Consider the following 25,634-nt stretch of genomic DNA (forward strand, 5'->3'; position numbering starts at 1 on the left):
ATTTATACAATTTCTCTTCTCTGGCTAATTTGCTGAAATTCTGAAAACCACTGCGCAGCATGGAAACGTACAATCCCCTCGACTTCGGAGGGGGGCTGCTTCGCAGTACTGCGCACCATGGAAACATAGTGATACATAGCTCTTAGACAGAAACCAATCATACCTCCTATAAATGATCTACTGCAGGTCTAAAGATGACTCGAAAATATCTTCACCCCAATGTTCTATTAGTGAAATTTTTTACGTCAATCGTTTTAAAGGCTTATGGGGAATAAAAATTATGCTTTCAACATATAATTATTTTACTTGCATATCGTGTAGTTAGTCTAAAGCTAATTTAATGCTCTCTAGCCATTTTACTATATCAAAGAGTGCATCGCTTAGCCTAGAAAAACTAACATTAAAATCATAACGATTCCTAAAATTATTATTTTCTTGTAAAGAAGAGGTGCTGCAGTTCGTGGTTTGGTGTGCTACTAGAACACCGAAGGCAAAAAGTGGGGCTAGTTGGAAAAGTAGCGATTTGCCAACTCATAGCAATCAAAATAGAGGCTCATGAAGCAACGCGCTACAATAGGAGTACTTTGGAGCAGCATCGCTCAATATTATCGTCATAAATAAACCTCTCCAAGTCGTTATACAATGGGACTACTATGGACTACGAATGCCTATTGTTTGCTCATCTGGCTAATCACTCGTGTTGTTTGAAAAGCAAACATTTGTAAGCACTTGCTTAGTTACAAGTTACTCCTAGGATGCCATGGCTAGTATCACCTCTCTAGTCAAGATACACAAGGTCATAAGGTCAATTGCCCAACTAGTTGCCTAGATTTCTTTTTTGCATGCCAAACAGAGTCTGCAGCTAATCAACCATGCCATAGCTGAAATTTACCTGGTCATCATGCAGGTCTAACTATTGTTTACGCGCTTTGCAAGGTTATGCAAGCGTGAAACCCACAAGTGTACCAGGTGTACAAGTGTACCAGACACATGATGTAGCGAGGTTGTTTACAATACATAGTCGCATGGTAAAAATCATAGACTACAGAAAACGTATTGTAGGGCCATTCAAAAGGTTTACGCATTGGGCTTTTATCTAAGAGCTGATAACGACAAAATTGAGTTGGCCCCTTCAAGGCAGTGAAACGCATCTGTTATAACAAACCACTCTGCGATTTGGTGCGCACTCTTTGTTAATTCTTGCTATTTGAGACTAACAACACTAATTCTAGCCTGAGTTTCTAATTTCTAAGAGATGCAATATCCCTATTTAGTCCAATGTGAGCCGAATGGTATATCTTTAGGGGAATGGCATTAGGGCAACTGTTTGTTCAGTCTGAGACTTTTTGCAGCAGTACTCAGTCAGCAATGCTCTAGAAACACGCGACTGTTCATCATCGTGATTATGAAATGTTTTTTCCATGCTCGGTTAATATTTGTTTTTGAATGATTTTAATGATGTTGGAGGTATCACAGTAAGTTAGAATTAGGCTGTATAGACTCACATACATGCAAATCCAGCTCATAATTTGTTAGTCAACACATGAAGACAATTACGTAAGTAGTTCAACGGGTTAAACTTGAAAATTTGGGCCTCATTACTTTGTCACAGCTGCTGACGGTGCCAAAGCTCTGCGCCTTTTTATTTTGTGTGCCGCCAGTTTGTGTGTTGGTGAGCCTCATGAATACATTAGTACTGTCAGAGTCCTGGAGTGGCTGGCGTCTCCTGCTCAGCGATGGCGAGGATGGGGGTGTCAACCGCACGTCTTTTATTTCAGAAGTGGTCAACTGTGATTTATCTCTGCTGAAATTAAAATAGCAGAATAAAATTCAGCCTGCAGAGCCAGAGAATCATTATAGCTCATAGTGCAAAATGGAATATTTAAATTTGGAGAGACACTTTCATGAACTTTTTTATACTAAAATTTAAGCCTATACCAGTTACAGAATTGTCACCCTTTTATTAACACACAATTTCTTTTTATACATCTGCAAATGCCTGGTCATGAAAATAGTTCCTGCTAGTGACAGTAGTATGCGACAATGGTACAAATATGCTGTGATGACACTAGTATGCTGCCATGACACCCGTATTTGCCATGACACTAGTATGCTGCCATGACACTAGTATGCTGCCATGACACTAGTATGCTGCCATGACAAAGGTATGCTGCCATAACACAAGTATGCTACCATGACACTAGTATGCTGCAATGCATAAATAGATGCTCATATGAGCCTGTGCTTTTAAACTGAGCATGACGAATCCCAAAATAATGCCTTTATTGATTAGCAAATAATTCTCTTTTCATCAGTTTTGGGTTTTAAATTTTTATGAATTAATGGAGGAAAATTTGAAGATTTAAAAATATATACCCGATTTCAAGCAAACTTCAAAATTGTCAAGGAGTTTTAACAAACACTTTCTTACCCTGATAGCATTTCTATTTTATCTTGGTTGTTTAATAAATTTCTGGATACTCGAAGGTTGATCTTTTTTTACTTTCAACTAAATCTAGAAGGTGTTGCTTCAGCAGGAGACATCATTTGAGCTGTGTCTAAAAGACTGCTCAGTTATTAGAATATAAAAAAAGCTTCCAAATTTCGAAAAATTCATAAACATTACCATAAAACATTACTATAAAACATTACCATAAACATTGTTTACAAAACACGTTTGTTTAGTCTGTGTAAAACAGATATAACACTGATTATTTCCTTATTGTCGTCTGTTAATGATGTATCACATTTTAGTCAAGCTAGAATTAAATCAAGTAATCAAGTAAAAGTTATATACATGTATATAATTTTTATTGCTTCGAGTTTGAAGTTTTGAGAGTTTTAGGTGCGGCCCATCGTACCTTAGCTGTTCACACTATTAGCTCAGTCTAATTTACTCTATCTCATCTTTTATAATACTTTTTGCAGCTCATATGGTCAAATCCTCACCGGGGAAATTGTGATGCTCATAACTGTTTCGATGAGTTGCATATTTTTAACACTTCAATGGATAACAGAGGTATCCATACTACTGAATTGAATACAGCTTTTGCCATCTGTTTAATACACCCGACTGATGGATGAGAACTTGTGCTAAAAATATTTGAGCTGTTGTGAAGGCATTGCGAGTCTGCAACTTATAGAAACAAAATCTAAGGCTATTTTGCGCGTGTACTATATGGGGCAAAGCTATATTTTGCAGATTGCTACCATACTGAAGTTTTATAACTTTGTCGATATTCATGTTTGGGTTACCCAACTCTCTGTCTGTCAAAGTAAGTTTTACTCCACCCTCTACTTTTTACTTTTCAAAAAGCATAATTTAAATCCGCTAGTGATTGGTATCTAGAATGACTGATCAACTATAGTAGTCTGCTACCTTATTTAAAATATTTTCATTAAATTATTTAGATTCTGTGCGAGTTGCTTATTTATGTTCAACCTCTAATGCTGATGCTAAATGTGGATTGTAATTTCAATTCTATGTGCTGGTAAATGTTTACAAATTCTATGTTGACATACATGTATCTTATGAAACAATCTTATGATGTACGTTACTTCTTAATAATATTGACTTTGGGACTCTGTGTCAACTAACAATACTGACTTTGGTACTCTGTGTCAACCTAATAATATTGACTTTGCTACTCTGTGTCAAGTAATAATATCGACTTTGGTACTCTGTGTCAACTAACAACACTGACTTTGGGACTGTGTCAACCTAATAATATTGACTTTGGAACTCTGTGTCAACTAACAATACTGACTTTGGTACTCTGTGTCAACCTAATAATATCGACTTTGGTACTCTGTGTCAACTAACAACACCGACTTTGGTACTCTGTGTCAACTAATAATACTGACTTTGGTACTCTGTGTCAACTAATCATACTGACTTTGGGACTCTGTGTCAACTAACAACACTGACTTTGGTACTCTGTGTCAACTAACAATACTGACTTTGATAGTCTGTGTCAACTAACAATACTGACTTTGGTAGTCTGTGTCAACTAACAACACTGACTTTGGTAGTCTGTGTCAGCTAACAATACTGACTTTGGTAGTCTCTGTCAACCTAATAATACTGACTTTGGTAATCTGTGTCAACTAACAATACTGACTTTGGTACTCTGTGTCAACTAACAATACTGACTTTGGTAGTCTGTGTCAACAAACAACACTGACTTTGGTACTCTATGTCAACTAACAATACTGACTTTGGTAGTCTGTGGCAACTAACAATACTGACTTTGGTACTCTGTGTCAACTAACAATACTGACTTTGGTAGTCTGTGTCAACTAACAACGCTGACTTTGGTAGTCTGTGTCAACTAACAATACTGACTTTGGTAGTCTGTGTCAACTAACAACACTGACTTTGGTAGTCTGTGTCAACTAACAACACTGACTTTGGTAGTCTGTGTCAACTAACAATACTGACTTTGGTAGTCTGTGTCAACTAACAACACTGACTTTGGTAGTCTGTGTCAACTAACAATACTGACTTTGAGACTCTATCTTTGAATTCCAGCTGAGATACACTGAAGAAGAAAAAATCAAATAATTTTTCTGTCATCAACCAGTTAGTATAAAACCACCCTTTCAAATAAACTTAAAAATACGGGGCACTTTGGGTTACGACGTCCCTGTTTTACAGCTTTTTCACCTTACAATGTGGAACACAACATTTGTTTTAGTTCCCTTCATACGACTTTTTTTTCGCCATACGACATTAACAAAAATGTCTCAAAATTCAAATTTAGCGGGCAGTGTGCTGTCGGAATAACAAAGAAGCCGATTTGCCATTCACCTAAATCCAACCACAATGTCTGAAAGAGATACGATGTTCACTCTCTCTCAGTTCAGCTTTATTCGTTATAAATTATAGTGGAAACGACACCGGAAACAGGTAATAACGACTAACGCGATGATGCAATTAATGTTTAATAATATACATACTAAAACTTAGCTTCAAGTGTCTGTTTAGTAAGCTATACCCATTTAAATTAAATTCAAAGTTTATGTTATACGTCTGTCTCAAAGGTAAGAGCTCCATACAGTACATAATGTACATAGTAATATTACATTTTATTGCAGATCATAACCACTTTAGTGAAGATCATAGCCTACACTACAATTACTGTAGTTAACTATAGTTCTGTATGCATTAGAATTTACTATAGGTTTCTATATCCCTCTATATGACATTTTCTCCTTACAATACCAACATCAGAATGAATCGATGTCATACGGCAGGGATCCGCCTTAAAAGTTGACTTGCCACAAAATTCACATTACAGTTAATTGGTGCCAAAAGATTCACCATGTCTTACTTTGCTGGGTTGTGGGTGCAAAATATGTGGAAATGTGATCACAAGCTCTTAAAAGCTCAAAAACGAAAAGTTAATCGCCACCATCACGAAACTGCCGTAGATTAAAATCTCTTTCCAAAACGGCTCAAATGGGACATAGTTGAACAAGACGGCTTCTATTTACACTTTCACGCAACCTTATTCGTCGAAATATTTTCACAAATATACTTTACGCATTCAATAAAACCATGTATATTGTTCTTACGAGTCTATTTCATCATCATTGAAATGCTGTCATTTTGAGCACTGATATCTCAAAACCTACCATAAAAAATCGTTTAATTTTTTAATCTTAGCTCGAAGGAGTGCATATCATCCTCTGATAAACATGACGAACCTGTTGGTCACCTGTAATAGTCGAAAAATGCTGCAGAAATTATTCGCGCTGTTTGGCAGGAAGTATGGGTCACATGATCAGATTACGACTAGACGGTTAGACTAAGCCGAAACATTAGACCAAGCCGAAACAAAACTGTAAAGTAGCGAGCATCTATATTTGGTAAGGGCTCTTCGGTAAAACCCGAAGTGTTTATCATAAACTAATGCTACGAGAAGTTTTATATTGAGTCTTTGATTGGCCTTTCAATTCACGTAAGAACATTACGTGTCAAAACAATAACCAGATAGATTGACTGTGTCAGAGAAATAAACTGATTCAGATCTACGGCGGTTTCGTGATGGCAACGATCAACTGTTCGTTTTTGAGTTTTTAAGAGCTTGTAATCACATTTCCACATATTTTGCACCTACAACACAGCAGAGTAAGACATGGTAAATCTTTTGATATCAAATAACTGTAATGTAAATTTTGTTGCAAGTCAACCTTTAAATCTACTCATCTTTATATATTTCTCGTATTGCTGATAACAGTCTTCTTACTTGACTCCATGAAAGGGAACAGTTTTATGCACCGTCTCATGAGCAAGAGAGCTGATAACATGGAAAGATAACCAAATCTCTTCTTATCCGCTTGAAGGGGCCAGGTTCCACTTGAATACCAACCTGTTATGTAATGACTGGAATGTCTTCCGCCTGAGCGAAGGAGATGCGCCAGGGGCAAGCTTGCGTCTACCAACAACTCTGGCTGCTTGCTCCTTACTCGGCACGGGTTCAAACTTTTGGTCTCCACCAGCCTGAGTACGAAGGGGAGGCTTGCTGTCGATGATAGGGCTCGCACCATTTATAATCTCCCCAGATGCCACATTGTCTAGATGACTAGAGATACCAAGGATTCGACTTAAAATGATTTCCGACATTGGCTCAGTCCTAACACTGGTTGTAATAAGTTTCTATTTACATTTTACATCCATCTAAATGCGCCATAACATGTTTGTACATGGTTTTAGCATACAGATAGTTAGTTTAATAGCCAGAGCATGACAACTCCAAGGCAAGAAAGGTGGACATTATATTATAACTCACCTACTAACCACTCCTTTCCACTTATTCATTCCACAAAAGCCAGAGGCAGGCCTACAAACGAATAAATTACTAAAAGGTGGATAACAACTTATAGCCATATATGCAAAATTAATTGTGGCAAATATACGCACAGACAACACAGAGGTAACCAAAGAGTTTTCAAACAACGATATAGAACGTTACTTTATATCATGCCACACGCATCTAATAAGACCAATGAACATACCCTGCCGCAGGTTTGTTAGGCTTAGGAGGCACTCGTGGTGGAATCTTTTTGTGAAGAGCCGGCTCTTCGAGATCACCGTGGTTAGCAGAAGAGACCTTGGAGAGTCGAATCTCACCATTGAGTATTGTGTAACTGCCTGAAAGAAGACGACTGCTCTCAAGGTCATTGTCAGGAGAGGTAGATCCAGAGGATGGCTGGCTGCTGTCCACACACCTTACCTCTTTATCTACAAGCGCAGGCAACACTGTAATGAAAACATATGTAAAGGGGTTCTTGTGCTCCATTACAACAATACAGTGTAACTACACCTGTACGTATTGTCATTCTATCTACCGCAACATGCAGATTTCAACTGCAGACAGTGTTTCCTTAAACTACCATGATATTTCCACCTGCAAGCGTTATGATTCATTTTAATACTGTAATATTTCTATCTGCAAGTGCCATGTCTCATTCTAATGCCGTAATATTTCAACCTGCAAACGTTAAGTATCATTTTAAAATAAGGGTATTGCCACCTGCAAGCGCAGCTATGCTTTTTAGTTTCTAAAGATATACAGTATCAGTACGTATCATTAGAAGGGTTAGCAGCGCTCACGCACCTTGCAAGCAGCCAGTCAAGACATGAGGTGACTCAAAGTTTCCAACAGTTGACACTAAATAGCTACCGAGCTGCGCATCCCGCATACCCTCAGCATCTCTAACTGGCATGCTGGGATTGGTAGGTTCTTCCTCTTCTACAATGGTGTCTATAGAAAGCCCACGACACGGTGGCCCTGATGGGGGTACCTTGGGGGCAGGAGGTATGATGTCAGCTATGTTTAGACTTGGTTTACTAGGACTGCCAGTGCCCAAAGCTGTGTTCTCTTCCGGTTCACTCATTCCCAATAGGAGTTCAGAAGGTGTAGACGTTCGCCGCCTAGCCTATTACAGAAAATGATGAGATAAACATTAAGTGGTAAGAGTAAAACCAACTTGAGACGTTGGACGGCATCTCGTGAGTGTTTTGACCTGAGATACCCCGAAGTTGAACCATATTGATGCTTGGGTTATAGCCATAAATTGAGACGGGAGTACCATACCAATGATCAGCCATACTATCTTTTATATTAAACAATGATCTCTCAGCTGGATGTTTCTCAGCCAATAAAACTACAAGTTTCAATCAAAAGGGTTTATTAAATGATTTTTATCGCTTTTATGAAATTGCCATAAATTGAATGCAATGATGACAGTACCATTCCTAGCTACTTTCACAAATACATATAAATGCTTTGTGGGTTGTGAGAATTACTGATGAAATGATAGCGATGCGAGAGACTTAATGAAGTAGAAGTCATCACCATAATTTTGTTGTGTTCAGTCTATAAGAATATGCGCTTCTGAAGACGCGCTGAACCTTGAAGCGGCTGCAGGAACAGTCATATTAAGGAATTGGTGTAAAAGACACTGATGATGACTAAACAATAGAAAAGGGCATCGAGTGATACATAGAGCTATGCATAGCTACCTTACGAGCCTTTCCCTTATTGCTAGGATCCATCCACAAATGACTTTCATCTGATGACACCATATCTCTAAACACAAAACAAAAAATACGTAAGCTTGGAAAGAGAAAAGGGCTTTGCTCAGCACAATATCTCTCTTGACATCTCTCATTATTCAAATTCATGCAATTACTAGTCTAGTTACTAGCTGAAGACAAATGAAGCCTAAAACAGGACTTTCAAGTATCCCTAAAAGGCTGGGTGTCTCCACAAAATATTGCAAAACTAAACTGATCAATATATGTAACTGTCCTTCGCAATCACCAGATAAGACACAGACTACTGGCCTCCGCAACTGCCAGACAGTACAGAAAACTGGCCTTCACAATCACCAGGTATGGACCACATGAAGATATAGTGACATAAGCAACATACGAATCACATGAAAATACAGTAACATAAGCAACATACGTATCACATGAACATACAGTGACATAAGCAACATACGTATCACATGAAAATAAAGTGACATAAGCAGCATACGAATCACATGAAAATACAGTGAAATAAGCAACATACGAATCACATGAAAATACAGTAACATAAGCAACATACGTATCACATGAACATACAGTGACATAAGCAACATACGTATCACATGAAAATAAAGTGACATAAGCAGCATACGAATCACATGAAAATACAGTGAAATAAGCAACATACAAATCACATGAAAATACAGTGACATACGCAGCATATGAATCACATAAACATACAGTGACATAAACAACATACGAATCACATGAACATACGGTGACATAGGCAACATACGGATCACAGGAACATACAGTGACATAAGCAGCATATGAATCACATAAACATACAGTGACATAAGCAACATACAGATCACATGAACATACAGTGACATAAACAACATACGGATCACATGAACATACGGTGACATAAGCAGCATATGAATCACATAAACATACAGTGACATAAGCAACATACGAATCACATGAAAATAGAGTGACATAAGCAACATACGGATCACATGAACATACGGTGACACAAGCAACATACAGATCACATGAACATACGGTGACATAAGCAACATACGGATCAAATGAACATACAGTGACATAAACAACATACGGATCACACGAACATACAGTGACATAAGCAACATACAGATCACATGAACATATGGTGACATAAGCAACATACGGATCACATGAACATACAGTGACATAAGCAATGTAAGACACAATTGTACAAGCAGGTCTAAAAAAGTGTAAAAGTGATATAAACCAAATGACAAGATTAACATCTACAAGAATTGTAGCTGAAAACATTTACGTACTGCATATGGGAAGAAATAGATCAGCCATGGCAACGACTGCCAATTACAATGACAAGTAGCAAGCAAAAAACTAACAACGAGAAAAGTAGAAGCGACCGAACGAAACTATATTAAAGAAGCACAATCCAGGACAACGGTATACAACATTAATGTTATCCATCGCGTTCGTCGATCCACATGAAAATATAAGAAGAAATGCAATCTGAATGAGTATATGAATGAACTGCTTTTACTCACAAACTTTGATATGCCCTGCCCTGGTCTTATTACAATTGAACCTTAGAGACATGAGTCTAAATATCTTCTGAATATCGCACGCAACAGCATGGGTATATAACCAATGTGCCTCAGGCTATGTTAGAAGCTATGAAAGCCAACCGATAAGTAGTATACAGTCGATCAAACATTGACTTACAATCACTTCTACATATGTATTTCCCAACATACAAATTAAAACTAGCAAATATTTGTCATGACATGAGAAGTAACTTCCAATATACAATGTTTGGAATTGCTCAAGATGTTACAGTCATGTAAATAAATGAAAAATGTTAAGTTGAAGTGAGCTACGCTGCAAATCTTTATCACTTACTCTGCCACTGAACTTACACACTTGCTAGTCAGCGCCTGAGTTCACGATTATAAGAGTTTAGACAATGATGTCATAGCTGGTTAGCAGTGGCGGCAGAAATGCCACGCCTCCAGTTGATTACATATTACTGAGACACTAACTTTCATCTTCTAAAAACCCACTTCAAAAAGTGGCTAGGGTTAATTAACCACAACAATTCTACTTCTCCATTCTTTACTTTGTTGGTGACTTCCATATATTGGGAGTTTTCCTTTCTTAAATGTTTAAAAAAAACTCCAAAATATTATATCAAATAAATGGTAAAATAATTTTTGAATAATAATTAATTTTTTAATTATTATTAGAATTTAAACTTTTTGTTAGTTTAGACTATTATAAAAGTCCTCCAGTCAATATTTATTTTTTTAGTACTGGTTCTAAGCTTCAAAAGGTGTGAAAAAAGTTCAGCTCAATGCAAATGTACCGTATGCAAATTTTCTGAACGTACACCGCTACCGGAAGTGAGACGGCTTTATATAAAACGATGTTTACATGATTGTATAAACGCTTCTATTTTCTACTCAGGTCAGCGCTGCCATTCACGTGTCTCTCAGGTAAAGTAACAATAAAACCTTGTACTGATGCTCACTTTATTAATTTAGTCTTTGGGTGTAATTTCTATGTTAAATTATTGTAGTTTTACAAATCGACCAAAACACAATGTATTTTTATAAGGATAATTGCTCAGGCATAGGAAGATGCCCTAAGAAACAAGTAGCAGAATAAATTAGCTTAACATGCTGATGTTTAGCTGTATGTTCTGAGTTTCATTGAAAAATTCAGCCAGAATAAAATGGTCCGCCTTCGTCTTCTGATCATAATTCATTCCAAAAGCTTGTCCGAAAAGGGGATTGTTTGAATTGTGAAACAATTTTTTTTCACATGAATAATGTAAATAATTTTGATCCATTCAAAGACAATGAGATTTTATAAATATTTTTTACACTATTTTACACCATAAGTTGTGTACTGAGAACTGGTAAGAAATAAATTACAAATTCTGATAAATACATACTCTGTTAACAATGAAAAGCAAAACTTGATGTATTGCATCTCTAGCACCTTTTACCTCAGGTCTCACCTCAGATTTTTGTGCACAATAATAAGAAATAAGAATAACACGCATTTATTATTTTAATAAAAATAAAAGTAAACATACACAAAACAGTAATATACACTAATACTACAGATGAGTACTTGGTAAGCCAGCACGAACATATCAGCATGCAATGGTTAAATGTTAACGGTATCGAGAGAGGGTGAGCATCGGTTAGCAACTGATTATTTTTCAGCTTATCTCAGGGACAGTCGAGTTCCGAAAGCAAAAGTAGCCTTGAATTTTTGGTTTGAAATCCAGATTTGTTCAAGATGTGAGACGTTTACAAACTGAGGTTAGGCTGTAGATGTACATGTAAATGTAACAATAATCTACATGTTACGGCATTATTATTACTGTTAAAAATAAAAGAATCACCCTCACTAGTACTATTACTCGATAGATAATCATCAGAAGTTCATCGATCTACAATTTGTAGAACCTCCGAAGTTGAAGTGCATCTGACAAGACCAGCCATTGCGAAAGAGACATTACGATAAAAAATAAACTTTTTGAAAGCAAAACTAAGCTCAGGGTGGGCTGTAAACATGTTTTTTTTTCCGTTTTTGTGAAGACACGATAAGCTAATTAATTAACTCCTCACCAATCTGAAACGTTTTGTATGAAGCCTGCTAAAGTCGCACCATGCGGCTCTTGGCCATACACAAACGCTGTGCCGGGCCGTACTATGCAGCTCGTGGTAAACAATGAATTAAAGCAGTAAATTGCTTGCTATTAAACACAAACAAACTGGTGCTTCCAAAAGCCTTAAAAACCAAATTTCCTGAGGATTTGAGGTAAAAGGTGTGACAAATCATCTGATGGTTAGAGAATAGAGAGTCAATACTGCATCCTAAATAAATTGATATCGAGTCTGATACAGCAAGAAGCCTCAAGAAACTAGATAAACGGAAGGTACATACATACCCACTGACAGGAGAACTCCGACAAGAACTGCTGGTGTCTCCACTTATTACACCATCTTCCAGTTGCTCACCTGCTCAAAACCAATTCAACATGGCAACTCTTGATTTAGAATATTATGTTTATTTGTTACATGATTATATCTGGTTACAAGGAATATAAACATATAAACAATCAGTTTATTATCATATCGGAGACACACAATGAGCACCAACATATAATGGGGCTAATATTAGTTTGAACAAAAAAGGTGATAACTACAGGTAGAGCTTATTACAAGAAAAGGTGTAACACAGCTGAACAGCTGATAATTACAGGTAAGTCTTAACACATTAGATGTTAACACGGCTGATAACTACAGGTAGATTTTAACACAAGAGAAGGTAACACAGCTGATAACTACAGGTAGATCTTAACACAAGAGAAGGTACCACAGCTTATAACTACAGGTAGATTTTAACACAAGAGAAGGTGTACCACAGCTTATAACTACAGGTAGATTTTAACACAAGAGAAGGTAACACAGCTGATAACTACAGGTAGATCTTAACACAAGAGAAGGTAACACAGCTTATAACTACAGGTAGATTTCAACACAAGAGAAGGTAACACAGCTTATAACTACAGGTAGATCTTAACACAAGAGAAGGTGAACCACAGCTTATAACTACAGGTAGATTTTAACACAAGAGAAGGTAACACAGCTTATAACTACAACCATCTGCAAGACATTTCACATTCTCTTTGATAATCCTTAACACTATGGTAGTAAACGTAGAGTGTTTAGAATATTTGGCCGGCTTACATTCTTGTTGCGACTGTATAGTTATCCCGGAATCCTGCAAAACCTGGTCTAAAAGCTGATCCCGTAACCTGGAATCCATCTGCATTTTATCGTAGCGAGCAGTCAACTCCTTGAATTGAGATTCTTTCTGAGTACAAGCAAAGCCCTGAGTGAGAGCGAGGGAGAGAAGGTGCTCCAACAGATACTTGCTTTCATCAACAGAGGAGACATCCAAAGCTTTTGTCAAGCTAGTCTCATCCTAACAAGTAAGGTAGTATGTGTAATGAGCACATTTTGTAATATGGTTCAGAGACATCATTACAAGCAATATAACAACCAGTTCTTCGAGTTGCGTTGTGATTGCAAGAGCAATGACCAAATTTGATGCTCAAACCAAAGAGCTATCGCAATATGTAAATGTAACTTGTTTTGTCGTACTATTAACTGATAAAAACTAATGAAAAAGGACTCAAGAAAAAAACAGCAGGGGTTCATTCTATAAGAATATATAACAGGTTAACTGTTTCTTGAATCTATGAGAAGAATTTGAGCCATAATAAAATTATTGATATAGGAACAAAAGTGTCATTTCTTCTAGTGAATAACGACAGGTTAAAAGATTATCTTGGCTTAAAATAATATTTTATATGAAAGACAAGATAGGTATGAAAGGGCATGCAAGTCGTACGATGAAGTTTAGAGGTTGTTAGAGGGGCAGCGTTTTAAACATAACATGAACTGTTTCTAGTGAATTATTGAGAAAATGTTTCCAGTCGATAGGAGATGAACTTATTGTGGATGTCAAATAAAGGTGAAAGATTATAGATTCTGAATTACCAAAATCAAATGTTGCTGCATAACTGTAGAAGATAACTTTACTGATTTACATGCGCTTACGTAAATTCGAGTATAGCCATCTATGGGAACGGGCCGATAAATGGGAATTGTTAGCTAAGCCCGCTGTAACATTAAAAAGGATAAATAAAGCAATGAATAATTACTAAACATACAACACACTGATGAAATATATTAGGTAAATGCTTAGACAGGAAGCAATGCGAGATTACTAAATGCTTAGACAGGAAGCAATGTGAGATTAGTAAATGCTTAGACAGGAAGCAATGCGAGGTTAGTAAATGCTTAGACAGAAAGCAATGCGAGATTAGTAAATGCTTAGACAGGAAGCAATGCAAGGTTAGTAAATGCTTAGACAGAAAGCAATGCGAGATTAGTAAATGCTTAGACAGGAAGCAATGCAAGGTTAGTAAATGCTTAGACAGGAAGCAATGCGAGGTTAGTAAATGCTTAGACAGGAAGCAATGCGAGGTTAGTAAATGCTTAGACAGGAAGCAATGCGAGGTTAGTAAATGCTTAGACAAGAAGCAATGCGAGGTTAGTAAATGCTTAGACAGGAAGCAATGCGAGGTTAGTAAATGCTTAGACAGGAAGCAATGCGAGGTTAGTAAATGCTTAGACAGGAAGCAATGCAAGGTTAGTAAATGCTAGCAGTAGTCACTACAAGCCTAAGCAGACGCATAGCAAAAGCAAATGAACAAACCTTCGCCTCCTCTTCCATCTGCATGATATTGTTTTGGCACTCAGACACGTTACTCTGAATGTATGTCATATTGGTGCTCATCGTCTCCAGCTGATCTTCTAGGTCCATGGCGACAGTCGTCTGCAAATGAATAGGAGTTACACAACAACTACCTTAAGCGTGGTTCTCATATATGCCGCAAAGCACCGGCAACAGCACCGCAGGCTATGGCGGTGAAATGTGAGCCTACACGCCGGGTAGCGCCGAGTACCACCGGTAGTTGCCGGCAGTCAACACAAGAGTTTAGCGCTGTTCAAATTTCGCAAATAGCCGCAAGCAAAACCTTCCTGAAATGCACTGTACAGGTGAAGGTCACCATTATCAAAATGGCGTGGCGAGCGAACATTTTATGTGATTATGTGATTATGTTTAGCAATGCAGCTTTAGATGTGAACAGAAGCTGCCGATCCTAACGTCGCAAGCGTTTTGCTGCGCAAGTTACCGCCGGAGTCTCGCAATCGATATGGAAACCAGACTTTAGCAGCTATGAAGATGAGTTGAACATATCATCAACAAAATTGCAGCGCAATATAGTGTAACCGTGACATTACTGATTACTCTATGCAATGTAATGACGATGCCAGCAATTATCCAATAAGAGTCTGTAGAGAGTTTTCTGTTCAACAGAACAGAAAACATCAGAGAAACACAAGGAATAAAGCATTGGCTATTTACGCTGGCAAAATTATTATTTGCAAAGACACCACACACCCCTGATGGCTGTGTAGTAATAGAAGAAACTGATGTATTTGTGATTGGTTAAAAGTGTTGATCCCTGATTAACATAATCATGACACCAATTTGTTCATTTTCACAGTAAACCGATTTTATTTGAAAGTTGCTTTGAACTAGTGACAACGATGACCAACAAGTATTTATATATGAAAAAGGCTGCTACTTGCTGTAAAAGATATGTGATGAACACTGGTGTAAATTGGAACTGCTTGCATAACATTTCAGGATATGTTAGATTAAATATTTTAAAGACCTAAGTTTTACTTGCAGTTTGATACAATTCATCAGCCTGACTTCAAGTTGTAGTTGGACGATTTTAGACTATAAGTTGATGGATCTTTTTCTTAAGAAAACACAAGTGTAAATAGCTGTACAAACATTAGTGCAATGATAAACTATGGTTTACCCATATCTACTATATATGTATATAATTAATACAATCATGTTCCAATAAGGGTAATGACAACATCCAATAGATGTTTTGATCTTTACTTGACCTAGGTTGATACTTGTAAAACATAACTAGTTATTCAGTAGTCTCGATCTGTGTAGTCGCAGCAGATGTTTATGCTATACGTCAGCTAAGAAATTTGCCCGTTTTAAGAGCCTAAGAGTAATGACTATACATGTGTCCGACCTCATTTTTCCTAATGGCAGTGTCCAGCCTTTTACTGTACGCATCTATCTTCTTGCTGAGCTGTTCTCGCTTGCTAATGTGAAGATCCATCTCAGCTTCCATGTTGGCAATTGTCTGTTTCCGCACAACAACGGATGTAATGTACCGCTCAAGCTTGTCCCACTTGCTTTTCGCCACCTGAGTTAGAGTAATCGAGTAAAACATAGTGTCCATTAGCACAGAGGACAAGACAACATAAAATGTGTTTATATAAGAAACATGCCATACACAAAAAATACTCTTCCAATTTAAGTGGCAGATTATTTTATATTACTTTAGGTTTAGCTGTAATCAGTAGAAAAAGTCACTAGTAAGTTGAGATTATAACAACAGGCTGTGAGAAACTTTGATATAAGAGGTGACATGAGATAACATGAGGTGCCATGAGATAACATGAGGTGACATGAGATAACATGTGCTAGACGTATCAACAATAGGCAAATAGTAAATCGCCGTCTGAGCAACAAGCAGTTATCTACTCTGCAATTGCTCATTTAACATTGTCTAGTTTTATCTCAGCTATAAGTTACGACCCAGTTAGTGCTATGGCCCAGCTATAAGTTGTTCTTCAGTAACTAACATTCGCTACCAGAATACTGTCCAGAAATGAAAATCATTTTGAAGCAAATTTGGCAGATTGATTAGGTGACCTTGACCAAGAGGTTAAAAAAGAAGATGCAAACATTTACCTTGGGAGAGAAGAGAAGAGCTGCTGACTTGTGCCTAGAAGCAGAAGACGATGAAGTCTTGCCAGATGAATTTTTATGGGAGAGGTTTGCCCTATTTTTGGCCATCACCCTAGAAGAGGCGGACGAGTCTCTTTGTCTTTTCCTCAACTGACTGACCTCTTCGTGCTTGCGCTGGCAACACAATACGCCGACTTATGCAAAGGCTAGGATAAAATAAAAATGATTTATATGTCAAGGATACATGAAATGTCGATGGCTATCCCAAACCACCTACTTTTTACGACAGAATTAATTAAAACATCAGTAGACTGTTATATTCGTCCTGTAATTAATGAAGGCACCCTTTGAAAACTTAGAGACCAACATTTGAGTGTTGTTAAAGACCAACCTTGAGTATGGCATCTTTCTGTCTGTTTTGCAACTCCAACATGCGCACCTGATTGTCTCGTTGCCGCTTCTCTTTTTTCAGCTGTAGCAGCTCCTTATTCTTTCGTTGGTCACTAATCTTATTCTTCTCTGACTCCGTCTTCATCTGTGCCATCAGTCGCACCTGCAATAGCATCACCATAGTTGTCGAGATCTCCAAAACCAAGATGATGTGGTGGTGCAATAGTCAACACAACACATTACGAAGATCCCAAAAAACTCATACGCCAAACAATTATTTCCCATTCAAACTTTTCCCTGACTAACACAGATATAAATATAGTAGTGATGTCTCTATGTGTAGGATTAACTAAGACATATATAAATATAGTGGTGATATCTCTTTGTGTAGGATTAACTAGCACATATATAAATATAGTGGTGATGTCTCTCTGTGTAGGATTAACTAACACATATAAATATAGTGGTGATATCTCTTTGTGTAGGATTAACTAGCACATATATAAATATAGTGGTGATGTCTCTGTGTAGGATTAACTAACACATATAAATATAGTGGTGATATCTCTGTGTAGGATTAACTAGCACATATAAATATAGTGGTGATATCTCTCTGTGTAGGATTAACTAACACATATAAATATAGTGGTGATATCTCTTTGTGTAGAATTAACTAACACATATAAATATAGTGGTGATATCTCTATGTGTAGGATTAACTAACACATAAATATAGTGGTGATATCTCTCTGTGTAGGATTAACTAACACAGACATAAATATAGCGGTGATATCTCTCTTTGTAGGATTAACTAACACAGCTTTTGTATCGGTCAGCAAGCCTACCTTTATCTTCTTCATCTCATTCAGTTCAGTACTGAGGTCCCTGATGCGCCGGTCGTAGACAACTTGGTTCTTCATCATTTTGGCGTGCTCCTTTTTGGCAGTATTTACCTTATTGAGCTCCTGTTGCATGGTATCCAGCCGTTTCTCAAACTCCATTTTAACTTTGCGCACCTGCTCCTCCGACTGCTGCTTCTTGCTGCCTGAAAACAGAACTCACATAACAGTTTATTTCATTTGTATTTGCTATCCTGGTAACTGCTGTCCGGTTACGAATTAGCTGGTTGCAAAGCTAGCTACACGTTAAGATTATCAAATGTATACCAATTACTATCTAAATGACAGATTATTACACCAAAGCCATAGCACTGTATGGACTGAACTTTATAACTTGTTAAGAGCTAGCTGATTAACTATTAACAGCTGATCTAACATATATTAGCTATAACAGCTGATCTAACATATACTAGCTATAACAGGAGGTTACCTAAGCTGCTTAGGACCTGGTCTCGTTCTCGTTCAACAGCCATTATTTGGTCCTGCAAGTTGCGCATTTTATCCTCGTAATGCTGACGAATTGTTTGCAGTTGTCGCTGGCTCCTTTCGAGTTCTTCAATCATTCTTTGTTTAAGTGAAATCTCTCCTGACAGCTCTGCCAGGTCTTCTTGAAGATGGTCAGACTCTACAAGAATTAGAAATGATAAAAACCAGCTGATTATATCAAGTCCTGATGAGCATATGAAGGTTTTAGCAATGCTTTCGACCAGTATTCATATGGGTAGAATAGCACCAGTGTATATACGTATATGGGTAGAATAGTTACCAGTGTATATACGTATATGGGTAGAATAGTACCGGTATCTATACGTATATGGGTAGAATAGTACCGGTATCTATATGGGTGCTATTCTACCTAGTGTAGATACTGGGTAGAATAGTATCTATATGGGTAATCTTGGCCTTGACCTTTAAACGGTTGCATCAACCAAGGGTGATCAACTGATCAAGGCGGCAAAAGAAATTAACTGAAAGCAGCTGTCATATATGTTATAGCAGTTGTTATATATGTTATAGCAGTTGTTATATATGTTATAGCAGTTGTTATATATGTTATAGCAGCTGTTATATATGTTATAGCAGCTGTTATATATGTTATAGCAGCTGTTATATATGTTATAGCAGTTGTTATATATGTTATAGCAGCTGTTATATATGTTATAGCAGCTGTTATATATGTTATAGCAGCTGTTATATATGTTATAGCAGCTGTTATATATGTTATAGCAGCTGTTATATATGTTATAGCAGCCGTTATATGTTATAGCAGCCGTTATATATGTTATAGCAGCCGGTATATATGTTATAGCAGTCGTTATATATGTTATAGCAGTTGTTATATATGTTATAGCAGTTGTTATATATGTTATAGCAGTTGTTATATATGTTATAGCAGCTGTACCGAATGTGTTGCTGTTTTGGTTTTTGAAGGCTGCGTAGGTCAGCCAATCCGCATAGAGCAGACAAGCAAACAAACAAACAGTTGGTGATTTATATATATATTAGTAAATGTCTAAAGCAGCTTTCTTGCAGCCATAATCGAGGTTCAAATTGTGTTACTAATTGGCTCGGTACGCTGGGTATTTCGGAGCCATATGCACTCGGTAGAGAAGGGGTTCACAGATTAAGTCACATTGACCATGTAAAAGAAGTCCATTTTAAAGGTTGGACAAACAAAAAAATGTATGTCGACCTTGATAGGACTCCAACCCGCAATCTTCTGATTTGTAGTCAGATGTCATATCCATTAGACCTCGCAACATATTCTGTTTGAGTAGTTATGTTATTGATGTTTGTGTTTTGGCTTTTGAAGGCTGCACAGGTCAATCAATCAGAGTTGAGTGGGCCAACAAACATTTTGTGATTTATATAGATATACACGCACGTAGATAGAATGAGAAGGGGCTATTTTACCTCTGTCTGAATCATCAGAAGACTCGGCACTCAGTCCCTCCAGATCGTCAGGATCTTCATCTTCACTGCCAGCATTGTCATGGTCACCGCTATCATCCTCTCCTCCGCTACCTCCACCGCTGTCACCCTTCTCATCCTGCCTTTCATCTACATCGCTGTACACAGAAATAAGCATTTTAGTCATCAATCTACGCATATGCCTGCCGCTCTATTATTGCATGGCCACGGCAGCAACCTTCAACAGCTGATCATACCTATTAGTGACGCTCATCTGCCTGCTGATTAACACTTGTTGACTTCTTTCTACATCCTGTTTGGCGAGTTCTATGATAGAGAGCGTACTGTCTAGAGAAGCGGAGACGGGTGTGGCAGGATTCGAAGTGGACAGAGAGGAATCGCAGACACTAAAATTCATATATCACTAAGGCATACATTCATCAGAAATTATGAAGTACGGTACAGATGTAGCTAATTGAATGCTTGCGCATGTATATGTAGGACTGGTCTAGAGAAAATGGGGAATAATAGTACGCCTGTAGGCAGATTTAACCTCAAAAAATAATGGCCAAAGAACTGAGGCTAACTGAACAACAGACGTGTAAAATAAAACTGTCTATAAACTGACCTTGATAAAGCACTGGCCACTCGTGAAGAGTTTCTTGCAACGGCTCGACTCATAGTCCGTCGTGCTGCCTCATACTCTATCAACTGAGACCTCAGAGTCTCTATTTCGCTAGTGTAACCAGCCACTAGCTTCTGCACATCCTCATTCCCTCCTTCCCCTGTGACATTCAATGTTGCCGGTTTTATAAGAAGACCATGCCTACTGCAAGGGGTTCTCAGAACCAGTTGTATACTGCTTGACAATAATGTCTAATTGGCCATTTCAGGAGACACACAAAATTATTAGATCAAAATTCCTCAACGATCATTAAGTAACACATCCTAGCAAACGATTGGACGATTGTATGTCCCTCTACCACTGATTGGACAACAAAGAACTGAGGATCAGACAATGTTTCCTAATCAATGATTGGACAACATATCATCGATGATCAGACAATGTTTTCTAATCAATGATTGGACAACTGTTCTAAATAGCAGCTTTTTATTCTAATATCATTTGCATCAAATGACTTGAGTTGTCGGGTGAATTTCGAGAGCCTGAACATCGATAGGCTGACAAGAAGAATAACACCATCTTGCAGGCATCAACCAACGCTTAAGGCCTCAAGGTTTCACATCAGAGTTGATCGTTTTAGATAGTTCGATTAATTTGCAATCAACATCTGCCAATTTCTGTAAACAATGCACCTCTCACTGAAAGCTATTGCGGTTTCAAAACAAGATTTACTATCTAAAGTGTTGCCATTATCTTTATCGAAAAGGTAGACATACGCATTAACTGACCAGAAATACCACCGAGTATAACTGCTGCCTTTTCATTGGCAAGAGCAGCGTTTCGGGATGTAAGACTGTCCACCATTTCTTGCAAAGCTTTCACCCTTGCCCGTAACTTGTCATTTTCAACCTGCAGCAGTGAGTTTTCGTGGAACATGTCATTGATGGATTCGACTCCGTCTGGGCTGACAATTCTTCTGCCCTGCAATATGTTTTTCCTCAGGAGTTGAATGCAAGGCATGCAAAGGTACACAAATAATCATATAACCTTAAATGCTACATATAACAATTATAGTGATAACGCTATGTAAAAGACAATATAAAAAGTCACCTTGTTACCGTGCATTCAAGTACTGCGGTTGTGTAAGTGGTTGGCAGCAATATCACTTCTAATATGAAACAAATATAAATAAATTATATGATAAAACAGCGCTTCTATAACTGATTCTGAAGACAACTTAGCACGAGTATATGCAAGTTGTTTAAATAATCAAGTTACAATGATCTGACAATAAACAAAACATTAAAAAAACAACAGATACAAACAAGCTTTTGGCTATTTATAGCAAATATTTGACTGAGCTGTGTAGATGATACCATGATTGAACAACGAGCAGGAAAACTATCTGACTACAGATATTACTAAATGAGCTTATAGGAAAGGTATAGAAAGCAAATGTACAACATTGTTCTATGGTTACACAACACTTATATGCGAACCTGACATTCAAAGAAATGATTGAGTTTGAAAAAATGCAAAAAGGCAAGACAACTTCCAAATAGAGACACATAAAATGATATAACTTATTAAACTGCTACAACACGGTCTGTAAAATTCTTACCAGCAAACCCCAGGTTAGGCTAAACCTGGTCCAGATGCGGGAACAACTCTGCATGAACAGCAAGAAGTATTTACAAATAACACAGAGCTGGATATAATTTCCTCTATAAAACTAGCCAGCAGTGGATGAGCAGATCATGATAAGCCCATCTTGCACATTATCAGTTTTAACTTGAAATATTTTGACGAAGCAAAAATTGCCTTGCGATAAAATGGCTAGCAGTCATAATAACGAGCTTTTGTGTGCCAGTTTTTGTAGCTGGTTAAGAGACATGAGGCTACATTATACAGTTACATATAACCAACTTCTCTTTATGTACTTCACTTATTAGAGAAAAACATGCGATTAAATGAACAAGAACAGCAGCAATAGAACCTATTACCTGTTCATACTTGGCAAGTGCAACCTGCAGCACCTGTATCTGAGCCCGGAGTTCAGTCTTTACTCACCTGTTTATACTCGGCAAGTTCAACCTGTAGCACCTGTATCTGAGCCCGGAGTTCAGTCTTTACTCACCTGTTTATACTCGGCAAGTTCAACCTGCAGCACCTGTATCTGAGCCCGGAGTTCAGTCTTTACTCACCTGTTTATACTCGGCAAGTTCAACCTGCAGCACCTGTATCAGAGCCTGGAGTTCAGTCTTTACTCACCTGTTTATACTCGGCAAGTTCAACCTGCAGCACCTGTATCTGAGCCTGGAGTTCAGTCTTTACTCACCTGTTTATACTCGGCAAGTTCAACCTGCTGCACCTGTATCTGAGCCCGGAGTTCAGTCTTTACTCACCTGTTTATACTCGGCAAGTTCAACCTGCAGCACCTGTATCAGAGCCCGGAGTTCAGTCTTTACTGACCTGTTTATACTCGGCAAGTTCAACCTGTAGCACCTGTATCTGAGCCCGGAGTTCAGTCTTTACTCACCTGTTTATACTCGGCAAGTTCAACCTGCAGCACCTGTATCTGAGCCCGGAGTTCAGTCTTTACTTACCTGTTTATACTCGGCAAGTTCAACCTGTAGCACCTGTATCTGAGCCCGGAGTTCAGTCTTTACTCACCTGTTTATACTCGGCAAGTTCAACCTGTAGCACCTGTATCTGAACCCGGAGTTCAGTCTTTACTCACCTGTTTATACTCGGCAAGTTCAACCTGCAGCACCTGTATCTGAGCCCGGAGTTCAGTCTTTACTGACCTGTTTATACTCGGCAAGTTCAACCTGTAGCACCTGTATCCGAGCCCGGAGTTCAGTCTTTACTCACCTGTTTATACTCGGCAAGTTCAACCTGTAGCACCTGTATCTGAGCCCGGAGTTCAGTCTTTACTCACCTGTTTATACTCGGCAAGTTCAACCTGTAGCACCTGTATCTGAGCCCGGAGTTCAGTCTTTACTCACCTGTTTATACTCGGCAAGTTCAACCTGTAGCACCTGTATCAGAGCCTGGAGTTCAGTCTTTACTGACCTGTTTATACTCGGCAAGTTCAACCTGCAGCACCTGTATCTGAGCCCGGAGTTCAGTCTTTACTCACCTGTTTATACTCGGCAAGTTCAACCTGTAGCACCTGTATCTGAGCCCGGAGTTCAGTCTTTACTCACCTGTTTATACTCGGCAAGTTCAACCTGTAGCACCTGTATCTGAGCCCGGAGTTCAGTCTTTACTGACCTGTTTATACTCGGCAAGTTCAACCTGCAGCACCTGTATCTGAGCCCGGAGTTCAGTCTTTACTCACCTGTTTATACTCGGCAAGTTCAACCTGTAGCACCTGTATCTGAGCCCGGAGTTCAGTCTTTACTCACCTGTTTATACTCGGCAAGTTCAACCTGTAGCACCTGTATCTGAGCCCGGAGTTCAGTCTTTACTCACCTGTTTATACTCGGCAAGTTCAACCTGTAGCACCTGTATCTGAGCCCGGAGTTCAGTCTTTACTCACCTGTTTATACTCGGCAAGTTCAACCTGCAGCACCTGTATCTGAGCCCGGAGTTCAGTCTTTACTTACCTGTTTATACTCGGCAAGTTCAACCTGTAGCACCTGTATCTGAGCCCGGAGTTCAGTCTTTACTCACCTGTTTATACTCGGCAAGTTCAACCTGTAGCACCTGTATCTGAACCCGGAGTTCAGTCTTTACTCACCTGTTTATACTCGGCAAGTTCAACCTGCAGCACCTGTATCTGAGCCCGGAGTTCAGTCTTTACTGACCTGTTTATACTCGGCAAGTTCAACCTGTAGCACCTGTATCCGAGCCCGGAGTTCAGTCTTTACTCACCTGTTTATACTCGGCAAGTTCAACCTGTAGCACCTGTATCTGAGCCCGGAGTTCAGTCTTTACTCACCTGTTTATACTCGGCAAGTTCAACCTGTAGCACCTGTATCTGAGCCCGGAGTTCAGTCTTTACTCACCTGTTTATACTCGGCAAGTTCAACCTGTAGCACCTGTATCAGAGCCTGGAGTTCAGTCTTTACTGACCTGTTTATACTCGGCAAGTTCAACCTGCAGCACCTGTATCTGAGCCCGGAGTTCAGTCTTTACTCACCTGTTTATACTCGGCAAGTTCAACCTGTAGCACCTGTATCTGAGCCCGGAGTTCAGTCTTTACTCACCTGTTTATACTCGGCAAGTTCAACCTGTAGCACCTGTATCTGAGCCCGGAGTTCAGTCTTTACTCACCTGTTTATACTCGGCAAGTTCAACCTGCAGCACCTGTATCTGAGCCCGGAGTTCAGTCTTTACTCACCTGTTTATACTCGGCAAGTTCAACCTGTAGCACCTGTATCTGAGCCCGGAGTTCAGTCTTTACTCACCTGTTTATACTCGGCAAGTTCAACCTGTAGCACCTGTATCTGAGCCCGGAGTTCAGTCTTTACTCACCTGTTTATACTCGGCAAGTTCAACCTGTAGCACCTGTATCTGAGCCCGGAGTTCAGTCTTTACTCACCTGTTTATACTCGGCAAGTTCAACCTGTAGCACCTGTATCTGAGCCCGGAGTTCAGTCTTTACTCACCTGTTTATACTCGGCAAGTTCAACCTGTAGCACCTGTATCAGAGCCTGGAGTTCAGTCTTTACTGACCTGTTTATACTCGGCAAGTTCAACCTGCAGCACCTGTATCTGAGCCCGGAGTTCAGTCTTTACTCACCTGTTTATACTCGGCAAGTTCAACCTGTAGCACCTGTATCTGAGCCCGGAGTTCAGTCTT

General features: G+C 38.6%; 1 protein-coding gene across 6 annotated transcripts in view; it reads right to left on the reverse strand.

Annotated features, from left to right (window-relative positions):
• LOC137385462 (kinesin-like protein KIF21A) overlaps positions 1-25,634 on the reverse strand; it is a 64,229-nt gene that overhangs the window by 7,940 nt on the left and 30,655 nt on the right. For 4 of the 6 annotated variants that reach the window (XM_068071932.1, XM_068071929.1, XM_068071928.1 and 1 more), the window contains 18 exons: positions 21,613-21,805; positions 20,828-20,984; positions 20,457-20,606; positions 20,203-20,357; positions 18,719-18,913; positions 18,235-18,434; positions 17,391-17,552; positions 17,003-17,173; positions 16,275-16,451; positions 14,864-14,983; positions 13,327-13,564; positions 12,525-12,594; positions 8,531-8,597; positions 7,623-7,944; positions 7,021-7,246; positions 6,795-6,845; positions 6,375-6,587; positions 1,603-1,804 (listed from right to left, as the gene is read on the reverse strand). In XM_068071932.1, the coding sequence (XP_067928033.1) occupies positions 1,603-1,804; positions 6,375-6,587; positions 6,795-6,845; positions 7,021-7,246; positions 7,623-7,944; positions 8,531-8,597; positions 12,525-12,594; positions 13,327-13,564; positions 14,864-14,983; positions 16,275-16,451; positions 17,003-17,173; positions 17,391-17,552; positions 18,235-18,434; positions 18,719-18,913; positions 20,203-20,357; positions 20,457-20,606; positions 20,828-20,984; positions 21,613-21,805 (3,069 nt within the window). The remainder of the gene's footprint in view (positions 1-1,602; positions 1,805-6,374; positions 6,588-6,794; positions 6,846-7,020; positions 7,247-7,622; positions 7,945-8,530; positions 8,598-12,524; positions 12,595-13,326; positions 13,565-14,863; positions 14,984-16,274; positions 16,452-17,002; positions 17,174-17,390; positions 17,553-18,234; positions 18,435-18,718; positions 18,914-20,202; positions 20,358-20,456; positions 20,607-20,827; positions 20,985-21,612; positions 21,806-25,634) is intronic. The other 2 variants (XM_068071930.1, XM_068071931.1) reach the window with 2 other exon arrangements.

The sequence above is a fragment of the Watersipora subatra genome, chromosome 1 (genome assembly GCF_963576615.1).
Source record: "Watersipora subatra chromosome 1, tzWatSuba1.1, whole genome shotgun sequence".
NCBI classification, from domain to species: Eukaryota; Metazoa; Bryozoa; class Gymnolaemata; order Cheilostomatida; family Watersiporidae; genus Watersipora; species Watersipora subatra.